Genomic DNA, 26,762 nt, shown 5'->3' with positions numbered 1-26,762 from the left:
CATGTAAATTGAATAAAATGTTTAAAGTTGATGGATTCAAAATTTCAAAAATAAAAGGAGTGGTTAGTTTGAAATCTATTCCTCAATCAAGAATCACCTCATTAATGAAAATAGATGATTTAACAAAAAGAATAGAAATTATTGAAGAGCGAATAAATCAAATTATTGATTTCATAAATCATGACTCGTTGAGCCCGGGTCCTTAAAGCCCATCACTGAGTTCAAGGTTATATTCATCAAATATTTCATTATTCAATGCAACTTCTGCTAGTTTATTTATTTTTTCAATACGATCATTTGAAAGTCTATCGTTTAATTTTTTCTGAAGTTTTTCATTTTCTAGTTCTGAAACTTTATTTGGATGATATGTAAATTCATGAAATTCTTTGGCCTCGGTTTTGATCATTAATTTACAAAGAACTTTTGTGGTTGGAATTCGTTTGAACCATTTATTAGTTATATTCGTTATATATTCAATATCTGGAATTAATTCCCAAATTTTTGCATTTTCAATTAATTTATTATCAAATGCAAAAGCAATGGGTTTAATATTATGTTTACCTTTATAATATAAACTTTCTACATAATCATCGAAATAAACATCTACTTGTTTAACATTTTCAAGAATTGGTGAAAGAGCATCCATTAATTGATTGACGGTTACGAATCTTGATCCACTCATTTTCTTACGAATTAAAAAAATAAATTATTCAAAAATGTCAGAAGAAAATATTTAAATAAATTATTTAAATTTTTTTACTCTATTCAAGAATTTTATTTTTGATATAACTCATTGAATTCAAAATTTTTTAAAAAATTGACACCATATATAACCAGTAGAAATTCTGCCAGTAGAAACTTTACTAGTAGAAATTCTGCCAGTAGAAATTCTGCCAGTAGAAGTTCTGCTAAAGTATTCAATTTTGAGGGAAACAGTAGAAGTTCTGCCAGTATAAACTCTACCAGTAGAAGTTCTGCTAAAGTATTCATAAACACCTTTTTATATCTTATTTACAAGTACAGTATACATTGTGCGTCGCCTGTAGCCTACAGCTACAGGCACCGACACAATGAAAAAAGTGACAGAAAACTGACACCATACGGGCGCGCATATGTACGCATATATGTGTAAAAATAAACGTTCATATGTAAACTAACCTTTATTCACTAGCAGGGGCTGATAAATCATAATCGTCGAGAAGTACGATAGGTGGTCCCACCTGTTTAATCTGTATGGAGAGGCAAACGTGACGTAAGAAGCATAACACTGGTTTCTCAGTATATTTAATAGACTCTGCTGTTGGCTTAACTGTAAGCTTATAAAAGAAGCAGATCACGGAGGCAAAGAAACGCTTACATCAACTCCTTGATGAACAATAAGCTTACTTAAGACTAAACAATTAATTATACTAACTTTTATACTTTTTCTCTTTTCCTAAGTTGATCGTGATCACAAAGATCGTGATCTGAGTGACAATGAACTATAAGTTATATGAGGATATATGTGAGTAATGTGAGTATAAAAAAGAGTTATAGTAGTAAAATTAGGTGTTTATTCGTGGTTTAGAGGAGGGATCAGAAGTCAGTGGCTAAGTTCCTTATGGCGCGCTTTAATTCATGGTAGGATGTGTCAGCCTTAAGGAACCTTTCATGCCAGCTGTCTGACTCATGTCCCACACGGTTGAGACGAGATCGAAGATCGCAGATCTCGTTGGCATAAGAGTCAACTTTATACTCAAGCTGGCTGATGTAGAGCTCTTTACCTTTCGCTTCCTCTACTTTTTCAGCCAGCTTGAGCTTTAGTTCCTCGAGAGCTACGTTTGACTCCTCCAGCTGCTTCAAATACTTGTGGCTGGTCTTGATTAAACGTAGCTCTCGAGGAGTAGCTCGTGGACCCGTTTTCTTTGCCGTTTGCTTGTGATCGAGATCTGGGATCTTGATCTCGGTCTTCGGACTCTCGCCACCCATCAATATTTCCTCGTCGCCAGAGGACTGTTCTTCAGTCACCTCTGGCTTCTGGATGGCAAGAGCCTTAGCAGGAGCTTTGTTGTTCGCTTCCATTAAAATGTAAACTTTACGTGTCAAAAAAATTCTGTCACGTAAACTATTTATGTTGAGATTGAGTACCAGACTCTAATATAAGTTCAACCATTATATTAGAGTCTTTAGGAATTTCATATGGTTCTTTTACATAATATTCCTTTTTTTGACCATCAGTTGATTCTTCAACTCTTTTGAATGAAAAGCGCTTATAAAACTCAAACACGAGTGCATCTTTATAACCAGTGATATCGTAAAATTTTGGTGGCACAAGCTGTTCATTCACATTACATATAAATTGTTTGTTATCATGAGCAATATTACTCAACGTTACTAAAGGCTCAAGGAGAGGATTTATTCTTATCTGATAACCGACAAATTTATATGTTGGTTTGCCCTTTCGCTCAAGGATAAACCTGATATTCGCTATAGTTATGAAAAGCTCATCAAAGTACTTATATGTTTTTTTATCTTTATCATTTTCGTCAGTGAAATCTGCTATGGTAAAACTATAATATACATGCATTCGCGAGATATATTTTTTTTCCCATAAGTCTAAAAATTTTGCTTTCGATGGAATTACTTTTTGCGTGAATGTTCTACCATGGTCATCTTCCCAAACAAGCTCTGGTTTTCTTGATGTTGTGTCTGTTTCAGTGGTTTCTAATAACGCAGTGATGAAATCCAACACATCTCCTAGGGACATGTCATATTTATAATTCAAGGCATTTTTTTCTATACTACTGTATGAAGGTAATGTTATGATTGGTGATGTACCTTTTCTTAATACATTCAATTTATTTTCATTTGAATCATAGTAACAATCAACAAATTCTCTACTTGCCTCAGTCATTTTTTCCATAAGACCTTCATTCAACTCCTGTGTAGTCATGTTGGGTTTTATGTAATATCTCATGTCAAACCTTTTTTTCACTGATTTTGATGAATCTGTCATTTCTAATGGAATAGCAAGAAACTCAAAGTCTGGATGCTCAAGACTTATCTTTCTTATCTCAAGAGCTTTTGACGCAGGATATTCAATGAAGTCTCTCGGTAATTTATATGAGACTGTATTACCACTTATCGTGCCATCATTCATAACATGTTCATAGTATAATCCATCATATTTAGACATTTTATATGTAACTAAAAGATGGAGAAAGTTATTAATCAAGTAGATAAGATTCTTCATGATGGAGCACGTAAGAATAGTAAAGAACTAAACAATGCACTCATTATGCCATTTTCTGATGATTATCCATTTTGTACTAATGGTGTTTATTTCTACTGCGGTAAGATGGGTTCAGGTAAGACATATGGTGTTATTCGTCATATAATGATAACAGACCGCTTCACTAATACTCCATATTATGACTCAATAGTTATCTCAGCAACATCAGGAACAATGGATAAAACAGCGAAGACATTTATGAGTCAAGTTAAAGCACCAGTACTGAAAAAGGATGATAAAGAACTTATGCCTTATTTAATGAAGAACGTTAAGATGAAAGCAAAGTATTACGCTATTGTTGAGTTCGTTCAAAGTAAGTTCGAAAAAATTTCAGAGGAGATGGAACACATCTTAACAAAGCATCAACTAAGGAAACCTGATGGAAAGTTTGAGTATAAGAAGATTGCAATATATGTTGTAAAGAAGTTGAACAAATATCCTTTCACAAAGTATCCCAGTAATTCTCTATTAGTGTTAGACGATTATGGTGGTCATGACTTATTGAATGACCCACGTTCACCATTAGCGAACTTCATCACTAAGGTCAGACATTATAACTATACTGTTGTCATCATGTGTCAAACATGGAGACATATATGTTTAAACATTAAGAGACTATGCACTGACTTCGTTATCTTTCAAGGTTATTCTATGAGAGACTTTCAGTCAATGATTGAACAGTCAGGAGCAACAGAAGATTGGGAAGAGTTATGGAACAAATACAAAGAGCTACCAACACCTCGTTCATATATGGAAGTTCATATAGTTGCAGGAAAGACGGACTTTAAAGAAGTTAAGCAACAAAAGATGACATTATTTTAAGAAGAAATAAATGGGTTTTGGCGATTATGTTAAAGCTGGATGGGGTATGGTGAAAAAAAATCCTGGTCTTGTAATAGGTGCTGGATTTAACATTGCTAACAAACTTTTCCCTCAAGTTGGTCAAGTCGGTGGTGTTATCGGTAGTCTTGGTGAAAGAATTGCAAAAACTACATTAGGTGAAGATAATGCATTAACGAAGAATCTTAAAGCATTCAATAAAGCTCTTGGTGGTGACTTCAGTAGAGACAAGCCTGTTGAAACACCTATAGTTCAACCTCAACAAACTATTGACAACAATAAGTATAACGCATACATTGGAGGAGCTATTTGGAACAATCATAAGCCATTAGTTCAGTCAGTACGTGTACTATCAGACATGCCATGGATTAATGCTATTAGTGGCACTATACGCAGATAATATATTTTTATGAGGTTTAAATGAGTGAACAAGAGAGGAAACTCATTGATGAACGAGTTAAGAAATGGGAGAATGAACGTCCGATAATTCGTACCATAATTAGCGATCAAAAGTTCAAGCAGCATACATTTGATTTTTTGCGCGATATATATAATGATCTTGCTTTTGATTACAATGCTAGGCAATACTTTGAGAAAGAATATGTTCAAAAAGGTCGTATTAATTTCCCAATGAGAAGAGAAGGCTTTTTGATTACATCAACATATACAGCACGTGGTAGAGACCCTTTTACAGACGCGGTTCGTAACTTTAAAGCACGTTCTTCTATTAATGATGATCCAGATTTCTACATACCTTATTTTCGTCCACCTTCGCATCCTTTACGAACCAGTGATCCTGGATATGACGCTAAACGAAGATATATAGAGACGAAATTAGCTAAATACAAGGAACCTAAGGATCCAAGGACTGGAGAAGTAAAGGAATCACATGTCAAGATAAATAAGCTTTACAAAGTAGTTGAAGAATTGGAGAAACGATCTAATGAGATTAACGCTGAGAAGAAAAAGGAAGTACCAAATATGAACAAACTAGATAAGATGATTAAGGAATATAGAGGATTGGCGAATACATCGAGCGTTCTAATAAAGGAAGTAGAAAACACGACAAAGCTGCAGAAAATGATTCATGATGAATTACTGTTAGGTGAATTTTCTATAAAACAAAGACAGAGTAACTTAATGGGTGAGGCTTATTATTTGGAGAATTGGTATAATGAGAGGTTAAAACAAATGTCGACTCCAACACCAACTCCTACACCTACTCCTACAGTAGCTCCAACACCAACTCCCACTCCTGAACCAACAGTAGCTCCAACGCCAACTCCTACAGTAGCTCCAACGCCAACTCTGACACCAACTGCTCACGCAGGTCCTCCACCAATGTCGAGTAGTCATGGTATAACATTAAATAAACCAACACCTACACCAAAAATAACTCCTGTATCACATCCTAGTACAACTAACCCAGTATCTGATTCAAATCAAGCGGAAAGATCACAGGTTCTTAAAAGAGCTAATACACCAACTGCTTCCCCTATTAGAACACCAGAGCCAACTCCAAGAATCACAAAGGCGCCAACACCTTCACCGACTGTTGAACCAACTCCAGAACCAACAGTACCTCCAACTCCATCTCCAACTCCATCACCGACACCTACAAAAGCACCTACTCCATCTCCAACTCCGACTAAAGCTCCGACACCGTCTCCAACACCAACTAAAGCTCCAACACCGTCTCCAACTCCAGCTGAACCAACTGATGCAGAATCTATTCAAAATTGGTTAGACGAAGAAAAGCGAAAAGAAAAGGCTGCAATTGATGCTGCACTAGATAAAAACACACCACCACAGACACTTGGTGGTTACATGTTAAAGAAAGACAACATTCAAAGACAAGAACGTGCATTGAGTGTTGCCAGAGAACAAGCACAAGAAGAGAAGAAAATAGTTGAAGGAGAAGCTTCAAATAGAGGTGGTCCAGGAACTTACAAAGGATCAAACTATCCAGCAGAGAAAGCCTCGAGTGATAATGTTGTCTCAAGAGCTACTGATTTAGTTACCCATGGTATTCTAACTGGTGCAACAGCTGTTGGTAGTGCTATTGGAACCAGTGTTGACACTGTTGTTGATACTGTAAGAACTGTTACAAATCCTACACCTGAAGATAGGAAGGAAGAATTTCTTACTCTTAATACAAAGGCAAAACCAGGGATATGGATTGGTCGTGGAATTTTAAATGCTGGTAGTGCTATTGGCAATGGTGCTTCAGCGGTAGGGGGATGGCTCGGAAGAACAGCAACATCAACCGCAAATGGAATACTAACAGGTGCCAAATCACTTGGTAATTGGGCTGATGATAAGTATACAAAATATTATGAAGAAAAAGCTCGTAAGGCTAAGGAAGAAGCTGAACGAAAGGCGAAAGAAGAAGCTGAACGTAAAGAACTAGAGGAGCTTAAGAAGAAAGAAAAAGCTCGTAAGGCTAAGGAAGAAGCTGAACGAAAGGCGAAAGAAGAAGCTGAAGAACTAAGACTAAACTTAAGAAGAAAGAAAAAGCTCGTAAGGCTAAGGAAGAAGCAGATAGAAAGGCGAAAGAAGAAGCAGATAGAAAGGCTAAGGAAGAAGCTGATAGAAAGGCGAAAGCAGCAACACCATCGCCAACTCCATCTCCTTCACCATCTCCATCTCCTTCACCATCACCAACTCCATCGCCATCTCCATCTCCTTCACCATCAATAGCGGCTCCTGTGAGACAATTTGGTGCATGGGGTGCTGATTTAGTCAAAGATGCTGCACAAGGAATTGGAAAGGAACTGAAGAACACAACATTAGGTACAATAGAGCGTTTTGGTAATCTTACGGATTACACAATTAGATCAGCTGCTAATCTTTTATATAACCAGACTACTGATAACGGTACTGATGAATTGGCTGTAAACGGACTAGCATCAATTAAGAAATCAGCAGAAGATAAATACGATGAATGGAAAAAGAATATTAAGGGTGAATATAATAAGTATGCATATCCTGAAGAACATATGAAGTTAGAGCTTACCAGACTAAGATCAAAATATGGTAATGAAACAACAAATACTACAACGCAAACGACGAAAGCTGACAGAAAGATTGATGACACTCCTACTCCAACTCCTGCAATGGCGAACATCACAACAATTGCTCCAAGAGTTCCAACAGGAGAAGGTATATCAGGAAATGTTTCAACTACTCATAACATTACTGAAGCAGCTAATGTTTCAGCAGTTGAGCAACCTGTTGTTAATGTAACTCAGGAAAACGCTACTGAAACATCAACACCAAGACAGGATGTAAATAATGAACGTCCAGAAGTTAAGGAGGTTGCAAAAGCATACCTGGAGAAAAATACTACACAAGTTCTTGAAGCAGAAAAGCATCTCAATTCAGACAAAACACCATCTCCAACTCCTGAAGCATCAGTTCCTCCAGCAATTGGTGGAAATATACCTTCAGTATCACCATGGCAGAAATTTTATGGATTGTTTAAAGGAGCGAATAAGGTAATGGATGCTGCTGAGAATCTCCAAAAGTTCAAGAATGAAGTCGCAACTGGTGCAAAGGAAATAGAAGAGAATGATAAACAAGCTGCTGAATTAGCTAAACAACAAGCTGAAGCAACTAAACAAGCAGCAGCTCCTAAACAATCTATATCTAAGTCTCAAAGACAAGGTCCTGACCCAAGTGCTAAAGTCAAACAGAATCCAACACCACCTGCAGCAGAGAAGTCCAAGAAGGACAAGGACAAGAAGAAGGATAAATCAAAGAAGGACAAGGACAAGAAGAAAGATAAGGATAAGAAAAAATCGTCAAAAGATAAAAAACATAAAAATTTATCCAGTAAGAAATGAGTCAAGTCATTAAAGCATCAACTAAACAAAAGTGGTTAACTGAATATATAAAAGATGGTAAGGTTCCTGATGGATATTATGTACATACAATGAAAGACGGACGTGTACAGTTCCGTAAAGTCAAGCAACCTCTCAATGATGAACAGATCAGAAGGAAGATCTCATTGTATGAAACAAAAATAAAGGACTTACAAGCTAAACTCGAAACCCACGATACTTCTCAAGAAAACTAGGCATATCTTTAACATGACCTTCATTAATATTTTTCCTCCAATACTGTACTTCCATTTGTGACAACCTGTTTGGATTACCTTCACGCATACCTCTACCTGTCACTTTTCCTGTATTTTCGTTCTCAAACGTAACATCATACTTTACATCATTACCGACAAGTTCATGACCATCAATACTTTTAACAGCACCGTGTCTTCCTTGATCTAAAGTTTCTCCTTGCTTTAATCCATGCTCTATTTTTGTCCATATCTGATAACGTGGATATCTTGCAACACTTCCATCTTTTGCTCTTAACAAGTATGCACTTGTATCAACTGAATCAACTGTATAATAAGAAGGATCAAGATGTCTTCTTTGTTGGTTACCTTTACCCCATGTTCTTGGTTCAACTATGACTTGAACTTTTTGACCAGGTCTTAAGTTATAAAGGTTATTTTTTCTGACATACTCTTCTTTCAATCTTTGCTTCTTTATATATTCCTCATTATCCTTTTCTGTGAAATCATCAGGCTTTTGTTGTGTGCTTGAATGATATTCAGTGTTGTAGTCATTAATAATTTGTCTCATTGTATCTGCAGTGAAAGGTGGTGTTTTATCACCTTCTTTGAGGTTTAACTTCATATGTAACATAGTTCTAATAGTTCTACAGAACCTATTAATAATACCTAGTATGTTATGATTGTATTTCTGTGTCGTCATGTGCTCAATGTTATGACTGACCAACAGATCTCGAACATTTTGTGTCGTATAAGCTGGGTCTTCATCACTAGTAAGTATTGTAGGCTTCATTTCACCTGTAGCTTGTGAAATGAACTTCTGCATTGCACTTAGAACATTGTTTGAGTTCTTTTCACTCATTGGGAACGCATAACCTTTTCTACTGTTTACATTGATGAACAAAAGAAAATATGGTGGTGTTCCACCAGGATTCTCAAATGTATCGAATTGATAAGCTCCCATATCAGTTGAATATATTGGTAGCATCAAATCCTCTTGTATTAAAGTTTTTTCTTGTTTACCAACAGTCATTTTTTTATTAACGTTAAAGTCTTACAGGCATTGAGTAATCGCTATAACCATCATGGTCTGCGAATTCATGTAATCTTGATGCATCAGGTTCTTTCTTCGTTGGTGCATGAAACCTTGCTTCATCATAAAGGTTCATATAATGGTTTGTCACGTTTGGGGTAGACCCAATTTTTGCATATTGAGGATATGAGTAATGATACACTAAGTTGAACCCATTACTACCATCATCAACATATATCTTTGGTGGAGGTTGTCTTATTAAATTCCTTCCTCTTGGGCTTTGAGTTGGACGATCTGATCTAGATCATTGTAAACAACTCCTGTTGCAGTATATTCTGTTTGTTCTCTGGGTTAATGTTCGTCATTTATATGAGAATAAAACAATTTTTACTCATAACAAATGAGATCGAAGTCAATTCTTTATGGTGCAGCTAATCTTCCAATTGAACCAACAAGCAATGTTGATTCAAGAACAACTAATAACATTGTGGAAAGAACTATCCATCTGGTACAGTAAGTGATGCTCCAACAGAGATAAAAAAAGAGGAAACAACTACGAACTCAGAAGCACCAATGTATCCTCCTCCTTTAAGTCCATTAACTTCCAACCTGACCTCATCGAGATCTGTGGAGACTTCATCGAGGATTGGTGTAGAAGAGTATTTACTTAGTATATACCAGAAGATACTTCTAGACCAAGACAAAGAGCTCTTTTCTAACTTAGTGAGCAAAGATCAGATCTTACTACCTAAGCCAGACTTGGAAGAAGTTGTTCACAGAATGACTGGGTTCAAGTGTGAAATAGACCTACTGGACCCAGACATCACATGTTGTGGTATTCCACCACCTTTCTCAAAAATAGCTCAGATCAGAATCATTGATGAGAACAATATTGCTCAAGAGTTTAAGTATGCATATAATGCACAATATTACTGAGTTATAAGTAGGTATAATTTATGTCTTAAGTATGTTATTGTTTAACCAAAAAATTTTTTATCTAATGTTAAATATGGTTGTTCAAACAAGAACAAAAGCACAAATGTTTCAAGACTTACTCAATAAAACTTATTGTTTACTCAAGTAATTATTTTAGAACGTTTCGACGTACTCCTTGATCTTATCAAGAGCTTCGAGCATCCGCTTCTTTGCATTGTCCTTGGCGAGGATGGCTTGCTCAATGGTGAGCTCGAAGGCTTCTTTACCGATCGGATGGTGATCGCGAAGATCTTTGAGTGCATCAAGAGCTGCAGTGTACTCTGATGGTAAATGGGAGCCATCTAGTAATGGGTACAAAATGAGCATGTACTCCTGCAGTAAGTTCTCCTGTTTCAAGCGGGACTTGAACTCTTCGCGGAGATCTTGAAGCTTTTGGAGCTTCTCAGTGGCTTGAAGGTAGTCAATGATGACCTTCTCTTGTTCCTCAAGTGCTTGTGGGAGGAAGTGGACATAAGCTGTTGACTTCATCAAAAATGAAGTGGTCATGACACTTTTTAAGTTAATGTCCGAGCCATACAGTGATGTCGAAGCAGCACATGAACCAAAGAAGAAGTCTTGCTGGGAAAAGACAAAGATTGTTGGTAACGCAATCCTAGCCATTTGTGTTGTTTTGAACTTGATCGTACTTCTGATCTTGTTCTACAAACTCAACAGAGGTTATTGTCTCAAGTAAACACTTATTTTTATTACCATATAAATGATTTTTACCAAACCTCCTTTACCTTTCATAGGTAATAAGTCGAAGATCAGGAAAGATCTTATCGACATACTCAAAGACATCAAAGGGGATTATGTCTTCGTTGACCTCTTTGGTGGTTCTCTCTATATCTCTCATCTGTTGCATATTATGTTCCCAAAAGCAACGATCATAGCTAACGACTATGATAACTACGTTGATAGACTGAAACACATTCATGACACGAATGAAATACTTAAGGAACTTAAGGAGAGAATAAATGTTAAGCCAGATGAGAAAATTCCTACTGATCAGAAAGAGATCGTCAGAGAAGTTATAAGTAAAGCTCCATACATAGACTGGGATACATTATGTTCACGTCTTCTCTATTCTGGAGCATACAAATACTATGATCTTGACACATTAATGAAGAAAGTGTTATACCTCAGATATACTAACTTATTTGGTGAAAACATAGATGACTATCTTGAAGGTTTAACTATTGTTCATAAAGATTGGAGAATACTCTTCAATGAGTATAAAGATCTTCCCAATGTTTTCTTTATATGTGATCCTCCATACTTCCATACTTATTCTATACAGTATGGAGATGAATGGACTCTTAAAGATACTGTAGAAACCTTTGATGTCCTTAATTATCCATCTATTTACTTCAGTAGTGATAAATCTTATACAGAAGAACTTTAGAGATATTGACAAAAAGATATGGAGAGAAATTTCTATGAGAAAGCATGTTATAGATAGAGGTTTAATTAATCCTAACACTCAGAAAAATAATGAAGTAATATATGTCACTTTTTCTGTTAATGGAGAAGAGAAAGATCAAGAAGATAATAGTTGATGAGGGAACTGAAGAAGCGACGACATTCATCTTTGACGACGGAAAGCTCACATTCGTTGTCGATAAAAATGGACAACACTTACACAAAAGAAAGAGACCAAGAAAATTTTTAGATCTCCCAAAAGCTAGGAAACCAAAGGAACCATTTCCAGTACCAGCCGTCCAAGAACCAGAGAGACTTTTGATACCAAAACCTGTGGTTGACAAATATGATCCAGATCAGTTCTTCCCAAAAATACCAAAGTTAGAATAAAAACTCCTTTATTTCTTTAGTATTATATAATAAGTCTATTAGTAAGCTCTGTTCTCGTTCTGTTCTGGTATTTTGACGTCTTTTCATGGTCTCGCATAATAAGATCATGAACTTTTTCTTGAGATACTCGAAGAGCTGAGGTAAGTTATCATATTCTGGATATGTAGGAAGCATCCCTGCTATCGTAAGTGTTGTATCAATAAGGATTGGACTTATATCGGAAAAGTCGAGATCTGGAGTAGAATAAGAAGGTAAGTCTCTTACATGTAGGTAGTCATTATATGCTTTACGCATGAGACTGAGTTTCTGGAGCACAACTATGAGACTTTGGTTCTGACGTTCAAGTTTGCTTAAAGTTCTCTCCAAGCTTCTGTAATAAACGTCAACCTCTGTAAGAGCAGATATTTTTGCATTGATCTCGGAGATCTTTTCTTGAACTTCACCAAGTTTGACCTTAACTGACGTTTGAGCTCCCATCATGTTTTCATCAAGGTCATTCTCTATGTCATCAATGATATCTTCCCATGAAGTCATGTTTTCATCATTGATCTTAACGTGAACACTCATGAAAAAAATGTCATGTAAAGTATAAATGTCAGATTTTTACTCTTGAGCTTCTTCTCTCTGGATTGACTCGTCTGTAGGGCTTAATGTGCCATCACGTTCGACCAGAAGGTTCTGCTCAGGTCTGTCAAGGAGCTGTCTGTAGGTCGTGAAGGTTTCAACGAGTCCTTGGTAAGGAGTTTGGAGATCAACATCGACCCATGGGTGTTTGCGTAAGAAAGCAGCAAGGCTTTCACGCTTGGAGTCAATGACATCTTTCTTATTGGTTAATCCTTCTTCAAAGCTTAGGATTACTCCTGCAGTTGATTCAAGTCTTTGGATCTGGCGTCTGGAAACCTTGGTGAGTTGTCTTATCCTCTCGTTTCCAAATACATGCAGGAGATATGCAGAAATTACTTCATTAAGTTCGATTAAACAAATTGGATGAAGATCAGTCATGGCTTTTGTAAAGCAATCTTTTGTAAAGCTGTCTTTTGTAAAGCAGACTTTTGTAAAGCAGACTTTTGTAAAGCAATCTTTTGTCAAGACGTCTTTTGTAAAGCAGACTTTTGTAAAGCAATCTTTTGTCAAGACGTCTTTTGTAAAGCAAAAGTATTCAATTTTGTGAGAAAATGCTTTTGTAAAGCAGTCTTTTGTAAAGCTGTCTTTTGTCAAGACGTCTTTTGTAAAGCTGTCTTTTGTAAAGCAGTCTTTTGTAAAGCTGTCTTTTGTAAAGCTGTCTTTTGTAAAGCTGTCTTTTGTAAAGCAGTCTTTTGTAAAGCTGTCTTTTGTAAAGCTGTCTTTTGTAAAGCAGTCTTTTGTAAAGCTGTCTTTTGTAAAGCTGTCTTTTGTAAAGCTGTCTTTTGTAAAGCTGTCTTTTGTAAAGCAGTCTTTTGTAAAGCAGACTTTTGTAAAGCAATCTTTTGTCAAGACGTCTTTTGTAAAGCAGACTTTTGTAAAGCAATCTTTTGTCAAGACGTCTTTTGTAAAGCAAAAGTATTCAATTTTGTGAGAAAATGCTTTTGTAAAGCAGTCTTTTGTAAAGCTGTCTTTTGTCAAGACGTCTTTTGTAAAGCTGTCTTTTGTAAAGCAGTCTTTTGTAAAGCTGTCTTTTGTAAAGCTGTCTTTTGTAAAGCTGTCTTTTGTAAAGCAGTCTTTTGTAAAGCTGTCTTTTGTAAAGCTGTCTTTTGTAAAGCTGTCTTTTGTAAAGCAGTCTTTTGTAAAGCTGTCTTTTGTAAAGCTGTCTTTTGTAAAGCTGTCTTTTGTAAAGCTGTCTTTTGTAAAGCAGTCTTTTGTAAAGACATAACCGACGACCGAATGTCCCAAGATGGTACAACACCAGCTCCAGCATCACCAACACTAGATATGATGGCAATGATGATGCAGATGATGCAACAGCAAACCCAGCTTATACAGCAAATGCAGGAAAAGAAAACTTTCAATAAACCTGCAAAGAACTCACAAGATCTTGAAGCTGGACTCAATGCTCTCAGGAACGACTACAAGAGAGAGCAGATGACGTTTAGGAAGAAGGGTGATGAAGATTATGAGAATGATCCGATCGAGGAAGACGAGATCAAGTCCACTGCATCCACAAAGACCCTCCAGGATGAAAGAGATGATGAGGGATTCCTTACCAAGTCTCAAAGACTCTTTGTCCTTGAGTTCTTCACGATCTCTGCCTTGAGATCTATGAGGAATTGGAAGGGTCGCGTTCCAAGTGGCTCAAACAAGCGCGAACTACTCATGACCGCAGTACCGCTCACTAAGACAAAAGTCCAGCTCATGGACTTTATCCTTTCCGCTTGTCCCGACGAGATCTAAGATCTGATCAGAGTAAAAACTTACATTTATGAGCTAAGCTCAGTAATAATTAGTTGTTTATTCTTTCTTCTCATACTTCTGTGCAAGGTTTCCACGGAAGAACTCAAGCAACATTTGGATCTTTCCAAGCTTTCGACCTTCTTTTTCGAGGTCATCCTGGTAAGTTCGGAATGCGTCAACGTGTGAGCTCGCATAGAATGCAGCAACAACAACCTCTTCTGCACCTTCTTTGCTGTCAAGTGGCATGAACTCGAATCCTTCCATTCGACCAAATAAAAGTGACAAAAATGTCAATGAGACCCACTCGTTGCATAGATGCTAAACCTGGTCCGAAGATGCAAAAGTTCTTCAGAACACTCATGTCTGACCAGAGGGAGTACGGTCATGAAGAGGTCATACAGATCTTCGATCAGTGTGTACCAAAGCCTGAGAATCCAGACGAACTCTTCATGTAAATTTACTTGCTTCAATGGAGAGATGAGAGACCAGGTATGAAACTCAGACCAATAACAATCTTTCCAGGTTTCTGCAATTACCTAGAACAAGCATGCCAGATCAAATGGTCTGACACCATCTTCCTCCAAAAATAAACTTTATCGTTTATAACACTTCAGGATCTACATCTATTTCTTCTGCTTCATCCTCAATGTCGATCTCTTCGACAGGTTTGATAGCAGCTTTGAGTAAGTTCTTACCCATTGTCTTAAGTTCAACTGGGTTATATTCTTTGTCTTTACTCTTTGTTGATTTCGTGAGATCTACATATAAACAATAACTTTTAGTCTTGTCAAGGTTTATTCTCGCTGAGAAATGGTCAGGAATGTTTATAGCTATCTTTTCAAACTTGAGTAAATTAGCTAAACCTTCATTTGTGTATTTCTGCTTATCGACAAAGATCATGATCGGACTTGCACTATAACCATACTTTCCTTGACGTAATGTTTGTGGTAAGCATATAAGTAGTCTCTTTGCTGTTTTATTTTGCTTCTTCACTTCATCTACAAACTGTTGGATCTTAAAGAACTTCAAATGATGTTCAGACATCTTTATATACCCGATAAAAAGTTCAGATAAAAAAATAATTAGCTATATTTTTATTAGTGCATAAATGAGTCTTTCTTTGAGATTTTCTGATGAAGATCTAACTTTGGTAAGATCTTTAAAATGATGAAAACATTCTTTCTGTCATTGATGAAGAAAAGAAATACTTCAGTAATGATGTAAAAATAGAGCTACTCATTCATACTGAGAAACAGTTTGTGATCGTGATCTTGAGTTAAGCAGCTCTGAACCAAGCGAATACAGTCATAAATGGTGGTAAGAAGTCTTGACCTTTTCCTGTTGCATCTGTGATTCCAGCTACTGTGTGAGTATGGTTTCCTGCAGATCCGCAGAAAATACCTGTACTAACATCTCTAGGGTCATCTGTGATATCATATCTATTCATACCTTGTCTATCAGAACCTGCTGCAAGATTTGTATAACCTCTTTTTGTCATTGAATGTGAATGCTCTCCATTAGTAGATGTTGTTGCACTGAACCTATGGGAGTGTGGTGGAAGGTTTTCAACTCTGATAGTCTTTGAACCACCAAAGTCCATTGATGAGTTAGAACAGTAAAGAAACTGATCAACAATCGGTTGCCAAACACCTCCATAAAGGGTTTGCGGGCTTGTTGAGCTCATTGATGTAAATATAGAACCAATTGGATACATCATGTCAAACATGTTAGAAGGTCTATAAGTATAATCTACTGTGGTGACATCGTTCAAATAAAACTCAAACGTATCTCCAGGATGAATAGTTAAGTTTGTTCCATCTTTTTTGTGGAACACAAGTTCAATAGATTTACCATGACTCAATGTATAGTAACTTGGACCTTTTTCTGATGGACCAATGTTATAATTTATAAATATTGCAACTTTACCCATATCATTATTACCAAAGCTAACTGTAATGCTTTCAGGTATTCCATTGTTTACAGATGCATTAGAGATCTTTGAGATCTGTTCATTAACATAAGTTTTGTCTGCTTTGTTGTCTAACAGAACTGGTAACTCATGTGCTTTAAAGTTGTTATAACTCATAGACATATTATATGCAGTACCATTCAAATTTTGCAAGGTCTCTGTTAAACTCATATGAGGATCTTCTTGTGGAGCACTTGAGCCTAAAGTATAGTTCAAGATAATGTCATCAGCTCTTATTTTCTTGATTTGAACTGGTTGGTCATTATCAGCTCCTATTTTATTGATTATAACAGGTTTGTCTTCTCTTGAACGAATTGATTTAACTGTCAAAGGTTCAGTGAACTCATTATTTTTCAAAGGAATCAATGTTGTATTGATGTTTTCACCATTAATATATACTTCTTTTGCATCAATACCAGATGGGAATGAAACTCTTTCATTAACTTTAACTGTTGTACCATCACCTGGGTACATATCTTTCTCTGGACCTTTGATTGTCTTAAGTATGACAGACTGTGATAAAGTATATTCTTTAGATGCAACTTTACGTATCTCTTCGTCAACATAACTTTTGTCAGCTTTGTCTGCAATCTTAAGTGCAGTTCTTCCTCCATTATTTTTGTTCTCCTCAACTTTCTTCGCTAATTCAGCAAGAATGAGATAAAGATAATCAGTAAGGTCATCAGTACCAGACATATTAATATTATTGTTCTTTCTTGATGTATTAGCAACTTTCACTAAGGTCACAAAATCAGGGTACAAAGTACTTAACGTAGAAATGATTGTTTTTGGTCCAGGATCTTTCTCTTCTTCATCATTAGCATCACGTGCATTGGAATTGGTTCCAAAGGTCCAGTCACATCAAAACTCTCAAGTTCCATATAACCTTCATTTCTGAATCTTTCTATATGAGTTATCTTCTGGAAACTTGTTTTAGTCTTTTCAACTAAATTTTTTATTCCATCCACAAAACCTCCTTTATGATTTGGACCAAGATTACCCAGAGTGTCAAGAACAGTATCTATACCTTCTTGACTTTCAACAAAAGCCCAAAGAGCATTTATTTGACTCTGGAGTGATATCCATGAGGCTGCAGTAGCACCGGCGTTTGCTATGGCAAAGATGAATGATAAAGGGTTGAACTTAAGACCAGATTCTTTATCTTTGACAATTTCAACGAAGTCATTGATATTTTTCTTCAAGTATTCCTTAGTCAGAAGAACTCCATCGCCAGCTATACCAGTTGCTTTTGTCTTTCCTTTAACATCAAATGTGATTGGTTTCTTCAATAAAATAACTTCTGGTGTTGTACTGATGCTATCATTAGTGGAGAAAAATTCTCCGACATGACTTGCTAAGTATTCTTTCGTCAATAATGTTCCATCACCAACAATACCAGTTGCTTTTGGACCATCTTCTGTGAATGTCAATGGTTTCTTTAACATAACTTTATCTAAGTATATTGCAATACCACTATTTTGTACTTGTTCATGACCTAATATATAAGCAAATGCTGCGTTTAAAGCATTATACAATGTATCTTCTTTAAATGTTAATTGACTGTTTTCAATCATTGGTATATTGAACAGTGTAGACCTTGGGTCAAAATGAACTCCATGGTCAATCGATAATAACCGTTTAACATGATATATTATAGTCTCTAATGCTTCATTAATATTTACCTCACGAGTTTCTTGCAAACCATTACTCGCCATACATGAAAACATATAATCTCTATCAGTTGTGAAGAATGGAGCATCTAAGTAATTATTCTCTACTTTTGTCACACGATTCTGTAACGCTTGAAGGTATTGATTTAAGTCTGTTTCAACAATTGTACCATCTGGTTGCTCGATAGGTAATATACCAGGACCGATGGTAATGTCTTCATCAGCACCTTCTTTATGTATGACTAAAGCATTATCAGTAATTCTGAGAGTATATTCTTTATATTGAAGTACGCTAGACTTATAACATTCATATGCATATGGAACAACACTCATTCTTTTACTACATATAAAAATGATGTATTATCTACAATCGACTGATCCTAATAACTACGGGACAATACAGTTTCAAGCAGATCCTAACATGGGGCATCCAAGTAAGATAAAGATGAGAGTAAAAAGTGTCAGTACTATGGCGAACTTTATTGTTTGTGACGAAACAGATTATTTTGTCTTACAGTTAGACGAAGATGGAGAAGAAAAGGTGTGTACATTTAAGTCAGCTCTTTCATTTGATATGGATACTATTGTATCAAAACTACAAGAGATTGTAACAAAACAGTTTGATTATTATAACAAGAAAAAAGGTCAACATAATGTAACAGTTTCACTGAGTGCTACGAATCAACTTATATTTACGTCACAGGACAAAGGACATAAAGTCTATTTAAAAGATGCTTCACATAGAGCAAATCTTATTTTAGGTGCATATGGAATAGAACTACCTATTGTACATAATTATTATCTACAAATGCCAAAACCACCTATGCTCAACTTCGGGTATCAGTTATACCTTCGTTCATCAATGTCTGTCATCTCTGGGTTCAATAATATTGACCAAGTTGATGATCGAAGAAAGATCATGTACAGATCTACATGTTATAACATCAATGAGTTCTGGATATCTGGTAAACCACTTATATGTAAGGAATCCTCACCATGGATAGATGCATTTCCATGGGAACTAACTAATGTTACGTTTACCTTAGTTGACTTCCAAGATCAGCCTGTTCGATTATTGTCACCAATGTTTATGGTGATAGAGATTAAACCAGATAAGCCAGAAGTTAGAGAAACCAATGATGTCAGTGATGATGATACAGAATCTTCGTACGATTATGATTACGATGACGATTAAAAAAAAATAACGTATATTTTTTTATCGGTTATAAAAGACCAACATGCTCAATGCTATAAAAGGATTAGTTAATAACCTTTCACCAGAAGATAAGAAAGGTATGCTTGATATGTTTGGGATCAAAATGCCTAAGAAAGCTAAAGACATTACCAATAAATTAGCTCTGGCAATTAAGAATCAAGGAGGTACAGGAAGTGTAGCAGATATTTTCAAGAATGCTAAGAGCTTCTATGATGACTACAATGGTATCATGAATGTTCCAGCTTCAAATTCCCCAGTTGCTTTAGATCACGATCAGAGATCTCATAATAGAGCGTTAATGGAGATGCAACCAATATACTCAGACCCTCCACCAAAGATTGATGAGAGCGAATTAGCATACAAAGAAATACAGAATGCCTTTTACGTTGTTAAGAACATTAATGGTCAAAAACTTCCTGATGAGAAATGGTTAGACCCAATAACTAAAGCAGGAGAAAGATTCATTATGTTTAACATTGACCAATACAGTCCAAGAGGAAAAGATTACTTCAACAAGATGTTTCCAAGAGTTATGGCAAAGTTCATTGGACAGATAGACCTTTTCAAACAGAAGTGGACATTCTATTACGACTTTGATGAGAAGAGAAACATTTTGCGTCATTTGAACATCAATACAATGGGATCATTAGTTCATCAGTTACTTAATGAAGCTCCAATAGCAGAAGTACAAGAATTAGCATCTAAAGTCCTTGAATCAAACTATGACTTCTTCCTTTGTAGTATTCCTTCGTTAAGGAAGATCGAGATCTTTGACTATACAGCTTATTCAGATGTTGATGCTTCTGCTTTGAGAAAAGGAACGTACACACCATATAAACTCACAGCTGAAGAACAAGTTATGTTAGATACGATGAGAGCAGCAGGTCAAGAAAAGATCGCACTCAAGATCATCAAACAAAACCATTCAAAGAAGAGAAACAGGTCACGTAATGGTCAGCTTTGGACATGGACATGCAAATTACCTATTAACTTAGAGAGGTATCAGATCTTCAACGAACTTAATGCAGAGACAGCAAAGAAGATGATGAAAGATTCATGTTTCATCTACGCTTGTATTCAAGCTGGTGTTGACGAAGCAACAATTAATCATATGAGGGAAATCATTCGTGTCAAAGATTTTCCAATGTCAAAGATTAAGGTTATTGCCAAAGAAACAGGAATAAGGTTCCATGTCATCAAATACAACGAGAAGTATTCAAATCATTCATATACTTATGAACCAGATGAAGAACCAAAGATGACAGTAGAACTTTTATTAATGTATGACCACTACATGTTGAACGAAAAGCTTCCAATAAGTTCAATGTTCATCAAGAACTATGAAGATGTTTGTAAGTTGTGCAAGGATTGGACTTTAGAGAAGAAGATGTTAGTTAACAGAAGATATGAAACAAGGTATGCAATTAACTCAAAGTTAGTTACACCACTTGCAAAAGTCATTGAACTCTTGTTTGCTAACAATTATTTCGAACCAATTAGAACAGGAGAACTTTGCACATACTTCACAACGATGTATAATGAGAACCTTGAAGAAATGATTGACCTCACATACAATGAGCGTTATTGCGCAAGGATGAAGAAAGATTGGAGTTCAGAGACGAAGAAAGACATGAAGTTCCCAAGAGAACATGTTTTCTTTGCTGACTTCGAAGCATCAACTGATGGAAACATTCACAAAGCATACAACATTTGTTTCATGGAAGATGACGATGATGGTTATACATCAATTTGGGGAAGTGACTGTGCGTCAAAATTCCTCGAAGCTTTACCAGATAAGAGTTTAGTTTATTTCCACAACTTATCGTACGATGTCACTTTTCTCATGTCTCAGTTAGAAGAGATTACAGGAACTCCAATCATCAAAGGTTCACAAACGATGCAGATACAAGGAAAGTACAAAGGAAAACTTCTCTGCTTCAAAGACTCTTATGCAATCATCTCAACTAAGTTGGAAAGATTCCCTGAAATGTTTCACCTCACTAGTGGTGAAAAAGAAGTTTTCCCATATAATTACTACACGGAAGAGTTAGTTAATACAACTAAAGTTGGTAACATCGATGATGCCATGAATCATGTCAAAGATATTGAAGCTTTTAATGAGAACATTGAGAAGATTGAAGATTGCAAGATTGATGATGAACACTTTGACATGGAAGTTTATTCGTCATTCTATTGCGGTCAAGATGTACGCATTTTACGAGATGGCTTTCTTAAGTTCCGCAATGACCTCATGACTGAGTTTGAAATAGATGCTTATGATTATGTTTCAATAAGTTCTATCTCAAACAAACTCTTTGAGAAGAGAGTATATTGGAAGAACGGTAATCTCTTTGATCTTGCAGGAAAACCTCGTGAATATATTTCCAAGTGTATTCAAGGAGGAAGATGCATGCTAGCTGAGAACAAGAAGCAATACAATGAAGGAGAACTCATCACTGACTTCGATGCTGTATCATTGTATCCATCAGCAATTGCTAGACTTTACTGTTTAGAAGGAATTCCAAAAGTTATGACAGAAGAGATGAAGAGCAGTGAATACTTGTTGGAGCATCTCTTTGATGATGACCAAGCTGAACCAACAAAGGAAAAGTTCATCTCAGGATTTTACTGTCAGATCGAGATCTTGTCGATCGGTAAGAACTCAGCATTCCCATTGATTGTCGTCAATCCTGACATCAACCCTGACTTACATGTTGCCAGAAGTTCCAATACATGCTGCAAGATGTTCGTAGACCACATTACGCTTCAAGATCTGATCAAGTTCCAAGAGATCTCATGCAAAGTCATTGATGGATACTATTATGATGGAAAAAGGGACATGACAATAAGGAATGAAGTTAAGAAGCTCTTCGAATTACGTGCTAAGTATAAGAAGGAAGGTAATCCGATACAAGAGATCATCAAACTTCTTTTGAACAGTATCTATGGTAAGACGATATTAAAGCCCATTGACAAAAAGATTCGTTTCATCAAGGACAATAAGCTCACTGACTATATCATTAAGAACTATAATGACATACAGACAATAGAGTTCATCCCCGATTCCGAACTTTCATGTGTAAAGTCATTTAAACCTATCGTTCGTCACTTTAACTATTGTCCATTAGGTGTTTCAATCCTTTCTATGTCCAAACGAATCATGAATGAAGTATTCTTCACAGCAGAAGATTTGGGCTTGAAGTTGTTCTATCAGGATACAGATAGTTTACACTTGTATGAGAAGGACTTAGATAAGTTAGCAGAAGAATACAAGAGAAGGTATAACAGAGAACTCATTGGAAAAGCACTGGGTCAATTTCATTCAGACTTTGCAGAGATTACTGCAGGACATATGTCTAAGGCACAAAGATCTATATTCGTTGGAAAGAAGACTTACCTCGACGAATTAACCAATGACCTCAAGGAAATTGCTTTCCACTGTCGAATGAAGGGAATCACACAGGACGTAATTGCACTTACTGCAAACCAAATGTTCCCAGATGCGATACAAGTACATTATGACGAGAAGAAAGGTTTGTTCTTCCCTGAGAAAGTTGGGGAAAAATATAGCATCGTGGAATTGTACAAATCTCTTTATGAAGGTGATGAGATAACCTTTGACTTGTGCATTGGTTCGAAACCATGCTTCAACAAAAATAAGGACTTCACTATTTCAACGAAGTCATCTTTTGAACGTAAGTTAAAGTTCTAAACACTTACTTATTATTTTTCTTAGCTTCTTCCTCTTCTCTCAATTTCTTTGCAATCATTCGTGGATTCTTTGCGCGTCCAGCTGCTAATGCAGCTAATTGTTTCTCTGTGAGTTTACGCTTTGGTTTAGCTGGTTTCTCTTCTTGTGTTTGTTCTTTTGGTTTGAGTTCATTAAGTATTTCTTCACGAAGTTCATTCTTGAGTGCTTCTCTGTCGAAAGTATTCTCAGTCATTTTGTTAGGAGTAAAAAATTTTATTAGGATAGAAATGACGTCAAAACTTTCACCAAGTGAAAAGCAATCAATCATATTGAATGAAGCTAAAGGAATACAACATCCATTATATTATGTTTGTCATATGAAGAATGGTTCAGTTCAAGTTAGAAAGAGAAAGGCACCATTGAATTCACCAGCTCCTGCCCCAGCTCCTGTTGTTCAAGAAGCTCCTAAAGTTGATGAGAAGAAAGAAGAAGAACAAGCATATACTAATAAAATGTTGTTAGAGATGATGACAAAGATATTAGAACGTAACAGTGTAGTTAATGAACCAAACATGGACCCAATTGAACGTGAGAAGGAAACTAAAGAGAATCAAGAATATGTTCAATCAATGGAAGAGAAAAGAATACACTTCGATGATGAACCAGAGCCTGAACCAGAACCTCCTAAACCTCAGCCACAAATAAGACGAATAATCCCAAGAATAAGAAGATTGTAAATTTTTTATAGCTGAGAAAGATGTTGAACGATAACCTCAATACATACAGTATTGCTGATTCCATCAGACAAGTAAGATATTATTTCGATCAAGTTGATGGGGCAGTTCCTATTGGAGATACTAACCATAGATATGTCCCAACAAAAGTGCCAGCTATGCCGACAAATACTATTGATAACGGTTATATTACATTTAACATATCACCACCTGGTGAGAACATGATTGACTTATATAATACGTTCATTAGTGGTTATGTCGATGGTGAGTGCATAATTACAACAGAAACTGAACCAGCTGATGAAAAAGTTCCTAAATATGATGGTGAAGTATATAAAGAAAGAGCTGTTGAGACAGCTCCTACAGGATCAAATGTTACAGCAATTAAAGCAATTGATACTAAATATGCTGGTGGCAAATCATGTGCACATCTTCCAGCAATTTGGTTGGGATACATTGATTCATTCTATGCTGTTGAATCATATCAATTAATCGCTAATGGTAAAAGTGTTTATACACAAGATAATGCTAGAGAAGAAGGTTACATTACTTCTACTGCATCTACAACAGAAGCTATTAAGAAAGTTGATGTATTTAGTAAGGCTAGACATAAAGATGTTTTCAATAGATGTGATACAGTTCGTTCTGGACAGATTATTGAGTTCAATAAACCAATTAGTGGTGCAACTACATTAAAGTTCCACATACCAATCAAGATTGACCTAAGAAGATTCCTAATACTTAATAACATTAGATTCCTTCCAGCGTTTGCTGGTAACTTACAACTTAAGGTTAAGTTCAGTATTGCTGGTATGGTTTGGACACCATTAAGTTATCAGGATATTCTACCATTACCGAACATGCAAGCCAATGTTACAAGCTATATTCCAATCACTAATCACTTCACTCCTATCTATGAAGGTATCAAAGTTATTGATACTGTAACTTGGAATGCCGATAAGAGTACGATATCATTTGGTACCAAGTTTATTAAGTTCACTAAGAAGAATGCAAACTTCTTTGAAATGATTACATACTGTAACTCATTCTCTTTGGACCCTAACATCTATAGTGATTTGGTGACAAGATATTCGGCAAAGACTCTAAACTTCCCAATCAAAAGAATTGACTGCATTACTATGGATGGTTCAATGGCTAAAGGTGAAGGAACTCCTTGTACATTCACGGCAGCATTTACTCCATTATATGTGAACACCATTTATACACTATTTAAGAAAACACCTAATTATAACACTACCTATGAAAATCCATTGTTTGAACAAATTCAATTGAACTGTGGAGCATATGGTAACATACCCGCTGAGGCTCAAGCATCTAATGATCCAATCTTCTATGAGATGCAGGCAAATGCCACTAACAATAATAACGATACTGTTGGCTTCAACTATGATGTCATGAGGTCTATCACAACCACATCAGTCCCTCAATTTGGAATCGAGTCAAATGACTTAGGTCATTACCTATGTGGATTCCCTTGCGAAACTGATTATACATTCCAACAGGGTCAGTTATCTAATTCACCTATTACATATAAGCTTACAGTTAAGCCAACAGCAGAGTCTATTAAATATACTGAGAAACCAGTGTTATGCTTCTTACGTCACGTTTGCCTCTCCATACAGATTAAACCTGTGGGACCACCTATCGTACTTCTCGACGATTATGATTTATCAGCCCCTGCTAGTGAATAAAGGTTAGTTTACATATGAACGTTTATTTTTACACATATATGCGTACATATGCGCGCCCGTATGGTGTCAGTTTTCTGTCACTTTTTTCATTGTGTCGGTGCCTGTAGCTGTAGGCTACAGGCGACGCACAATGTATACTGTACTATTAATACCGGATTTAGTTAGTACAAAAGTCAATTTCATATTCATCAAAAAATCTGAACACTTTTTTAATAATGATAAGAATAATCTTATTTTTAGACGTTTTGCTCACTTTAGAACTAATCAAATCAAAATCAATTTGATCAATGAGAAAAAAAAAGTCAATTTTTTTTATTCATGAGTTGTATTATTATACCCAAAGAGGTAAGGGATCAAATTGAAAAAGAAGCTGTAGAGGGAAACGAACTTGATCCAACTCGTGATGCAATTCTCGAAAATTTACAAAAAATGAATTCTAATCAAATTCCATTAACTTTCGAAAATGCTGCATATTTACACAATAAAAATTTAGGTCAAATGACTCAAGTAAGAATTAAAAAATCCGACTTACAACAGCTTTTAAATTTATTTGAATCAATTAGCTCGAATTGCGATAAACTGATTCAAAATGAAACAGATGTGAAAAGAATGTACAATTTCAAAAAAGAATATGATGATATATTCATTGACGATGACGATTGTATGGCAAAATTTAATAGTTTATCAGAGGAAGAAAAAAAGCAGCTTGATCTCATTGGTAAAAAATAGATACAAGATCAGAGCTTTAAGTTCGAAAGTTATTACAATATTTTATTAATTAGTTTTGTTTATTTTTTATAATATATTAGGATATTCATTGTTCTTTGTTCCACATTAAAGACTCAGTTCTGTTTTACAATTATGTTCTAATTTCGAAATGTTTAAGGGTGCACACGAGAGGATCATGTAAACTTCAGAATTTAGAACCTTATTTTTAGGCATTATCTTGGCTACCTATTTAGGCTCGAAAAGCAAAAAATATCAAAAAATACAACTTGAGTCCATTATGACCCTTTCATGGAGGTAGTTTTTATCCGCTAGTATTTTCCCTTTGAATCTCTTTACAATTCGAAATCAAATTCAAAACTCAGTAGAAGAAAGGAAGAATCGACTTACTACTGTTGTAATACGAATAAATACATATATTTAATTATTTTTATTACATAATAATTGTTTGAAGCTCATATTCCATCAAATTTTAAATAAAAACATTAAAATGTTGAAAATGTTCATATATTTTAATAGGGTTTTGGCACTTTATTGAGGAATTACTACATACATAGTCGAACTGAACTTGATATTTTGAAATTTAAATTATTTATCAAAATTAAAATTTAACTTGAAATTTATAATTATTTAGTCATATTTTGCATAATTCTAAGTAGATTTTGTAAAAA

The 26,762-nt window shown here is 35.6% G+C and overlaps 22 protein-coding genes and 1 pseudogene across 23 annotated transcripts, besides 4 other annotated features; 13 read left to right on the top strand and 10 right to left on the bottom strand.

Moving 5' to 3' along the window:
• Positions 1-1,322: part of a mobile genetic element that runs on past the window's edge.
• Positions 1,323-2,033: 711 nt separating this feature from the next.
• Positions 2,034-5,844: a mobile genetic element.
• TVAGG3_0818670 (uncharacterized protein) lies at positions 2,105-3,175 on the bottom strand (the record flags this gene model as incomplete). Its single annotated transcript, XM_001306695.2, has 1 exon — positions 2,105-3,175. The coding sequence occupies one exon, from the start codon at positions 3,173-3,175 to the stop codon at positions 2,105-2,107; it is 1,071 nt and encodes a 356-aa protein (XP_001306696.2).
• Positions 3,194-4,093, top strand: TVAGG3_0818660 (protein of unknown function, DUF4106 family; the record flags this gene model as incomplete). Its single annotated transcript, XM_051247928.1, has 1 exon — positions 3,194-4,093. The coding sequence occupies one exon, from the start codon at positions 3,194-3,196 to the stop codon at positions 4,091-4,093; it is 900 nt and encodes a 299-aa protein (XP_051083403.1).
• Positions 4,104-4,511, top strand: TVAGG3_0818650 (uncharacterized protein; the record flags this gene model as incomplete). The annotated part of the gene is made up of 1 exon (XM_051247927.1): positions 4,104-4,511. One exon carries the CDS (start codon positions 4,104-4,106, stop codon positions 4,509-4,511), a length of 408 nt encoding a protein of 135 aa, XP_051083402.1.
• Positions 4,532-5,805, top strand: TVAGG3_0818640 (microtubule-associated protein family; the record flags this gene model as incomplete). The annotated part of the gene is made up of 1 exon (XM_051247926.1): positions 4,532-5,805. A coding segment is annotated over one exon (1,274 nt), but the record flags the coding sequence as incomplete, so codon positions are not given.
• A 1,266-nt stretch (positions 5,845-7,110) lies between the features above and the next one.
• TVAGG3_0818620 (microtubule-associated protein family) lies at positions 7,111-7,428 on the top strand (the record flags this gene model as incomplete). The annotated part of the gene is made up of 1 exon (XM_051247925.1): positions 7,111-7,428. A coding segment is annotated over one exon (318 nt), but the record flags the coding sequence as incomplete, so codon positions are not given.
• Positions 7,429-7,611: 183 nt separating this feature from the next.
• TVAGG3_0818610 (uncharacterized protein) lies at positions 7,612-7,956 on the top strand (the record flags this gene model as incomplete). The annotated part of the gene is made up of 1 exon (XM_001306690.1): positions 7,612-7,956. The coding sequence occupies one exon, from the start codon at positions 7,612-7,614 to the stop codon at positions 7,954-7,956; it is 345 nt and encodes a 114-aa protein (XP_001306691.1).
• A 213-nt stretch (positions 7,957-8,169) lies between these two features.
• Positions 8,170-25,404: a mobile genetic element.
• TVAGG3_0818600 (uncharacterized protein) lies at positions 10,309-10,683 on the bottom strand (the record flags this gene model as incomplete). The annotated part of the gene is made up of 1 exon (XM_051247924.1): positions 10,309-10,683. The coding sequence occupies one exon, from the start codon at positions 10,681-10,683 to the stop codon at positions 10,309-10,311; it is 375 nt and encodes a 124-aa protein (XP_051083399.1).
• Positions 12,113-12,573, bottom strand: TVAGG3_0818590 (uncharacterized protein; the record flags this gene model as incomplete). Its single annotated transcript, XM_051247923.1, has 1 exon — positions 12,113-12,573. A coding segment is annotated over one exon (461 nt), but the record flags the coding sequence as incomplete, so codon positions are not given.
• Positions 12,610-13,008, bottom strand: TVAGG3_0818580 (uncharacterized protein; the record flags this gene model as incomplete). The annotated part of the gene is made up of 1 exon (XM_001296400.1): positions 12,610-13,008. The coding sequence occupies one exon, from the start codon at positions 13,006-13,008 to the stop codon at positions 12,610-12,612; it is 399 nt and encodes a 132-aa protein (XP_001296401.1).
• Positions 13,605-13,853, bottom strand: TVAGG3_0818570 (uncharacterized protein; the record flags this gene model as incomplete). Its single annotated transcript, XM_001296401.1, has 1 exon — positions 13,605-13,853. The coding sequence occupies one exon, from the start codon at positions 13,851-13,853 to the stop codon at positions 13,605-13,607; it is 249 nt and encodes an 82-aa protein (XP_001296402.1).
• TVAGG3_0818560 (uncharacterized protein) lies at positions 13,867-14,373 on the top strand (the record flags this gene model as incomplete). Its single annotated transcript, XM_001296402.1, has 1 exon — positions 13,867-14,373. One exon carries the CDS (start codon positions 13,867-13,869, stop codon positions 14,371-14,373), a length of 507 nt encoding a protein of 168 aa, XP_001296403.1.
• Positions 14,431-14,637, bottom strand: TVAGG3_0818550 (uncharacterized protein; the record flags this gene model as incomplete). The annotated part of the gene is made up of 1 exon (XM_001296403.2): positions 14,431-14,637. The coding sequence occupies one exon, from the start codon at positions 14,635-14,637 to the stop codon at positions 14,431-14,433; it is 207 nt and encodes a 68-aa protein (XP_001296404.1).
• On the top strand, positions 14,661-14,828 carry TVAGG3_0818540 (uncharacterized protein; the record flags this gene model as incomplete). Its single annotated transcript, XM_001296404.1, has 1 exon — positions 14,661-14,828. One exon carries the CDS (start codon positions 14,661-14,663, stop codon positions 14,826-14,828), a length of 168 nt encoding a protein of 55 aa, XP_001296405.1.
• Positions 14,974-15,130, bottom strand: TVAGG3_0818530 (annotated as a pseudogene). Its single transcript has one exon. A coding segment is annotated over exon 1 (157 nt).
• Positions 15,146-15,417, bottom strand: TVAGG3_0818520 (uncharacterized protein; the record flags this gene model as incomplete). Its single annotated transcript, XM_051247922.1, has 1 exon — positions 15,146-15,417. A coding segment is annotated over one exon (272 nt), but the record flags the coding sequence as incomplete, so codon positions are not given.
• On the bottom strand, positions 15,650-16,465 carry TVAGG3_0818510 (ATP binding; the record flags this gene model as incomplete). The annotated part of the gene is made up of 1 exon (XM_051247921.1): positions 15,650-16,465. One exon carries the CDS (start codon positions 16,463-16,465, stop codon positions 15,650-15,652), a length of 816 nt encoding a protein of 271 aa, XP_051083396.1.
• On the top strand, positions 18,368-19,140 carry TVAGG3_0818500 (uncharacterized protein; the record flags this gene model as incomplete). The annotated part of the gene is made up of 1 exon (XM_051247920.1): positions 18,368-19,140. A coding segment is annotated over one exon (773 nt), but the record flags the coding sequence as incomplete, so codon positions are not given.
• On the top strand, positions 19,533-20,524 carry TVAGG3_0818490 (organellar and viral DNA polymerase type B; the record flags this gene model as incomplete). Its single annotated transcript, XM_051247919.1, has 1 exon — positions 19,533-20,524. A coding segment is annotated over one exon (992 nt), but the record flags the coding sequence as incomplete, so codon positions are not given.
• On the top strand, positions 20,670-21,574 carry TVAGG3_0818480 (organellar and viral DNA polymerase type B; the record flags this gene model as incomplete). Its single annotated transcript, XM_051247918.1, has 1 exon — positions 20,670-21,574. A coding segment is annotated over one exon (905 nt), but the record flags the coding sequence as incomplete, so codon positions are not given.
• TVAGG3_0818470 (organellar and viral DNA polymerase type B) lies at positions 21,972-22,923 on the top strand (the record flags this gene model as incomplete). The annotated part of the gene is made up of 1 exon (XM_051247917.1): positions 21,972-22,923. A coding segment is annotated over one exon (952 nt), but the record flags the coding sequence as incomplete, so codon positions are not given.
• TVAGG3_0818460 (uncharacterized protein) lies at positions 22,945-23,172 on the bottom strand (the record flags this gene model as incomplete). Its single annotated transcript, XM_051247916.1, has 1 exon — positions 22,945-23,172. One exon carries the CDS (start codon positions 23,170-23,172, stop codon positions 22,945-22,947), a length of 228 nt encoding a protein of 75 aa, XP_051083391.1.
• On the top strand, positions 24,808-25,365 carry TVAGG3_0818450 (uncharacterized protein; the record flags this gene model as incomplete). Its single annotated transcript, XM_051247915.1, has 1 exon — positions 24,808-25,365. A coding segment is annotated over one exon (558 nt), but the record flags the coding sequence as incomplete, so codon positions are not given.
• Positions 25,405-25,683: 279 nt separating the features above from the next.
• On the top strand, positions 25,684-26,094 carry TVAGG3_0818430 (uncharacterized protein; the record flags this gene model as incomplete). The annotated part of the gene is made up of 1 exon (XM_001293928.1): positions 25,684-26,094. One exon carries the CDS (start codon positions 25,684-25,686, stop codon positions 26,092-26,094), a length of 411 nt encoding a protein of 136 aa, XP_001293929.1.
• A 156-nt stretch (positions 26,095-26,250) lies between these two features.
• Positions 26,251-26,762: part of a mobile genetic element that runs on past the window's edge.

The sequence above is a fragment of the Trichomonas vaginalis genome, chromosome VI (genome assembly GCF_026262505.1).
Source record: "Trichomonas vaginalis G3 chromosome VI, whole genome shotgun sequence".
Classification (NCBI taxonomy): domain Eukaryota; phylum Parabasalia; order Trichomonadida; family Trichomonadidae; genus Trichomonas; species Trichomonas vaginalis.
The sequence above is the reverse complement of the archived record's forward strand: the minus strand, read 5'-3'. Positions and strand labels throughout refer to the sequence as shown.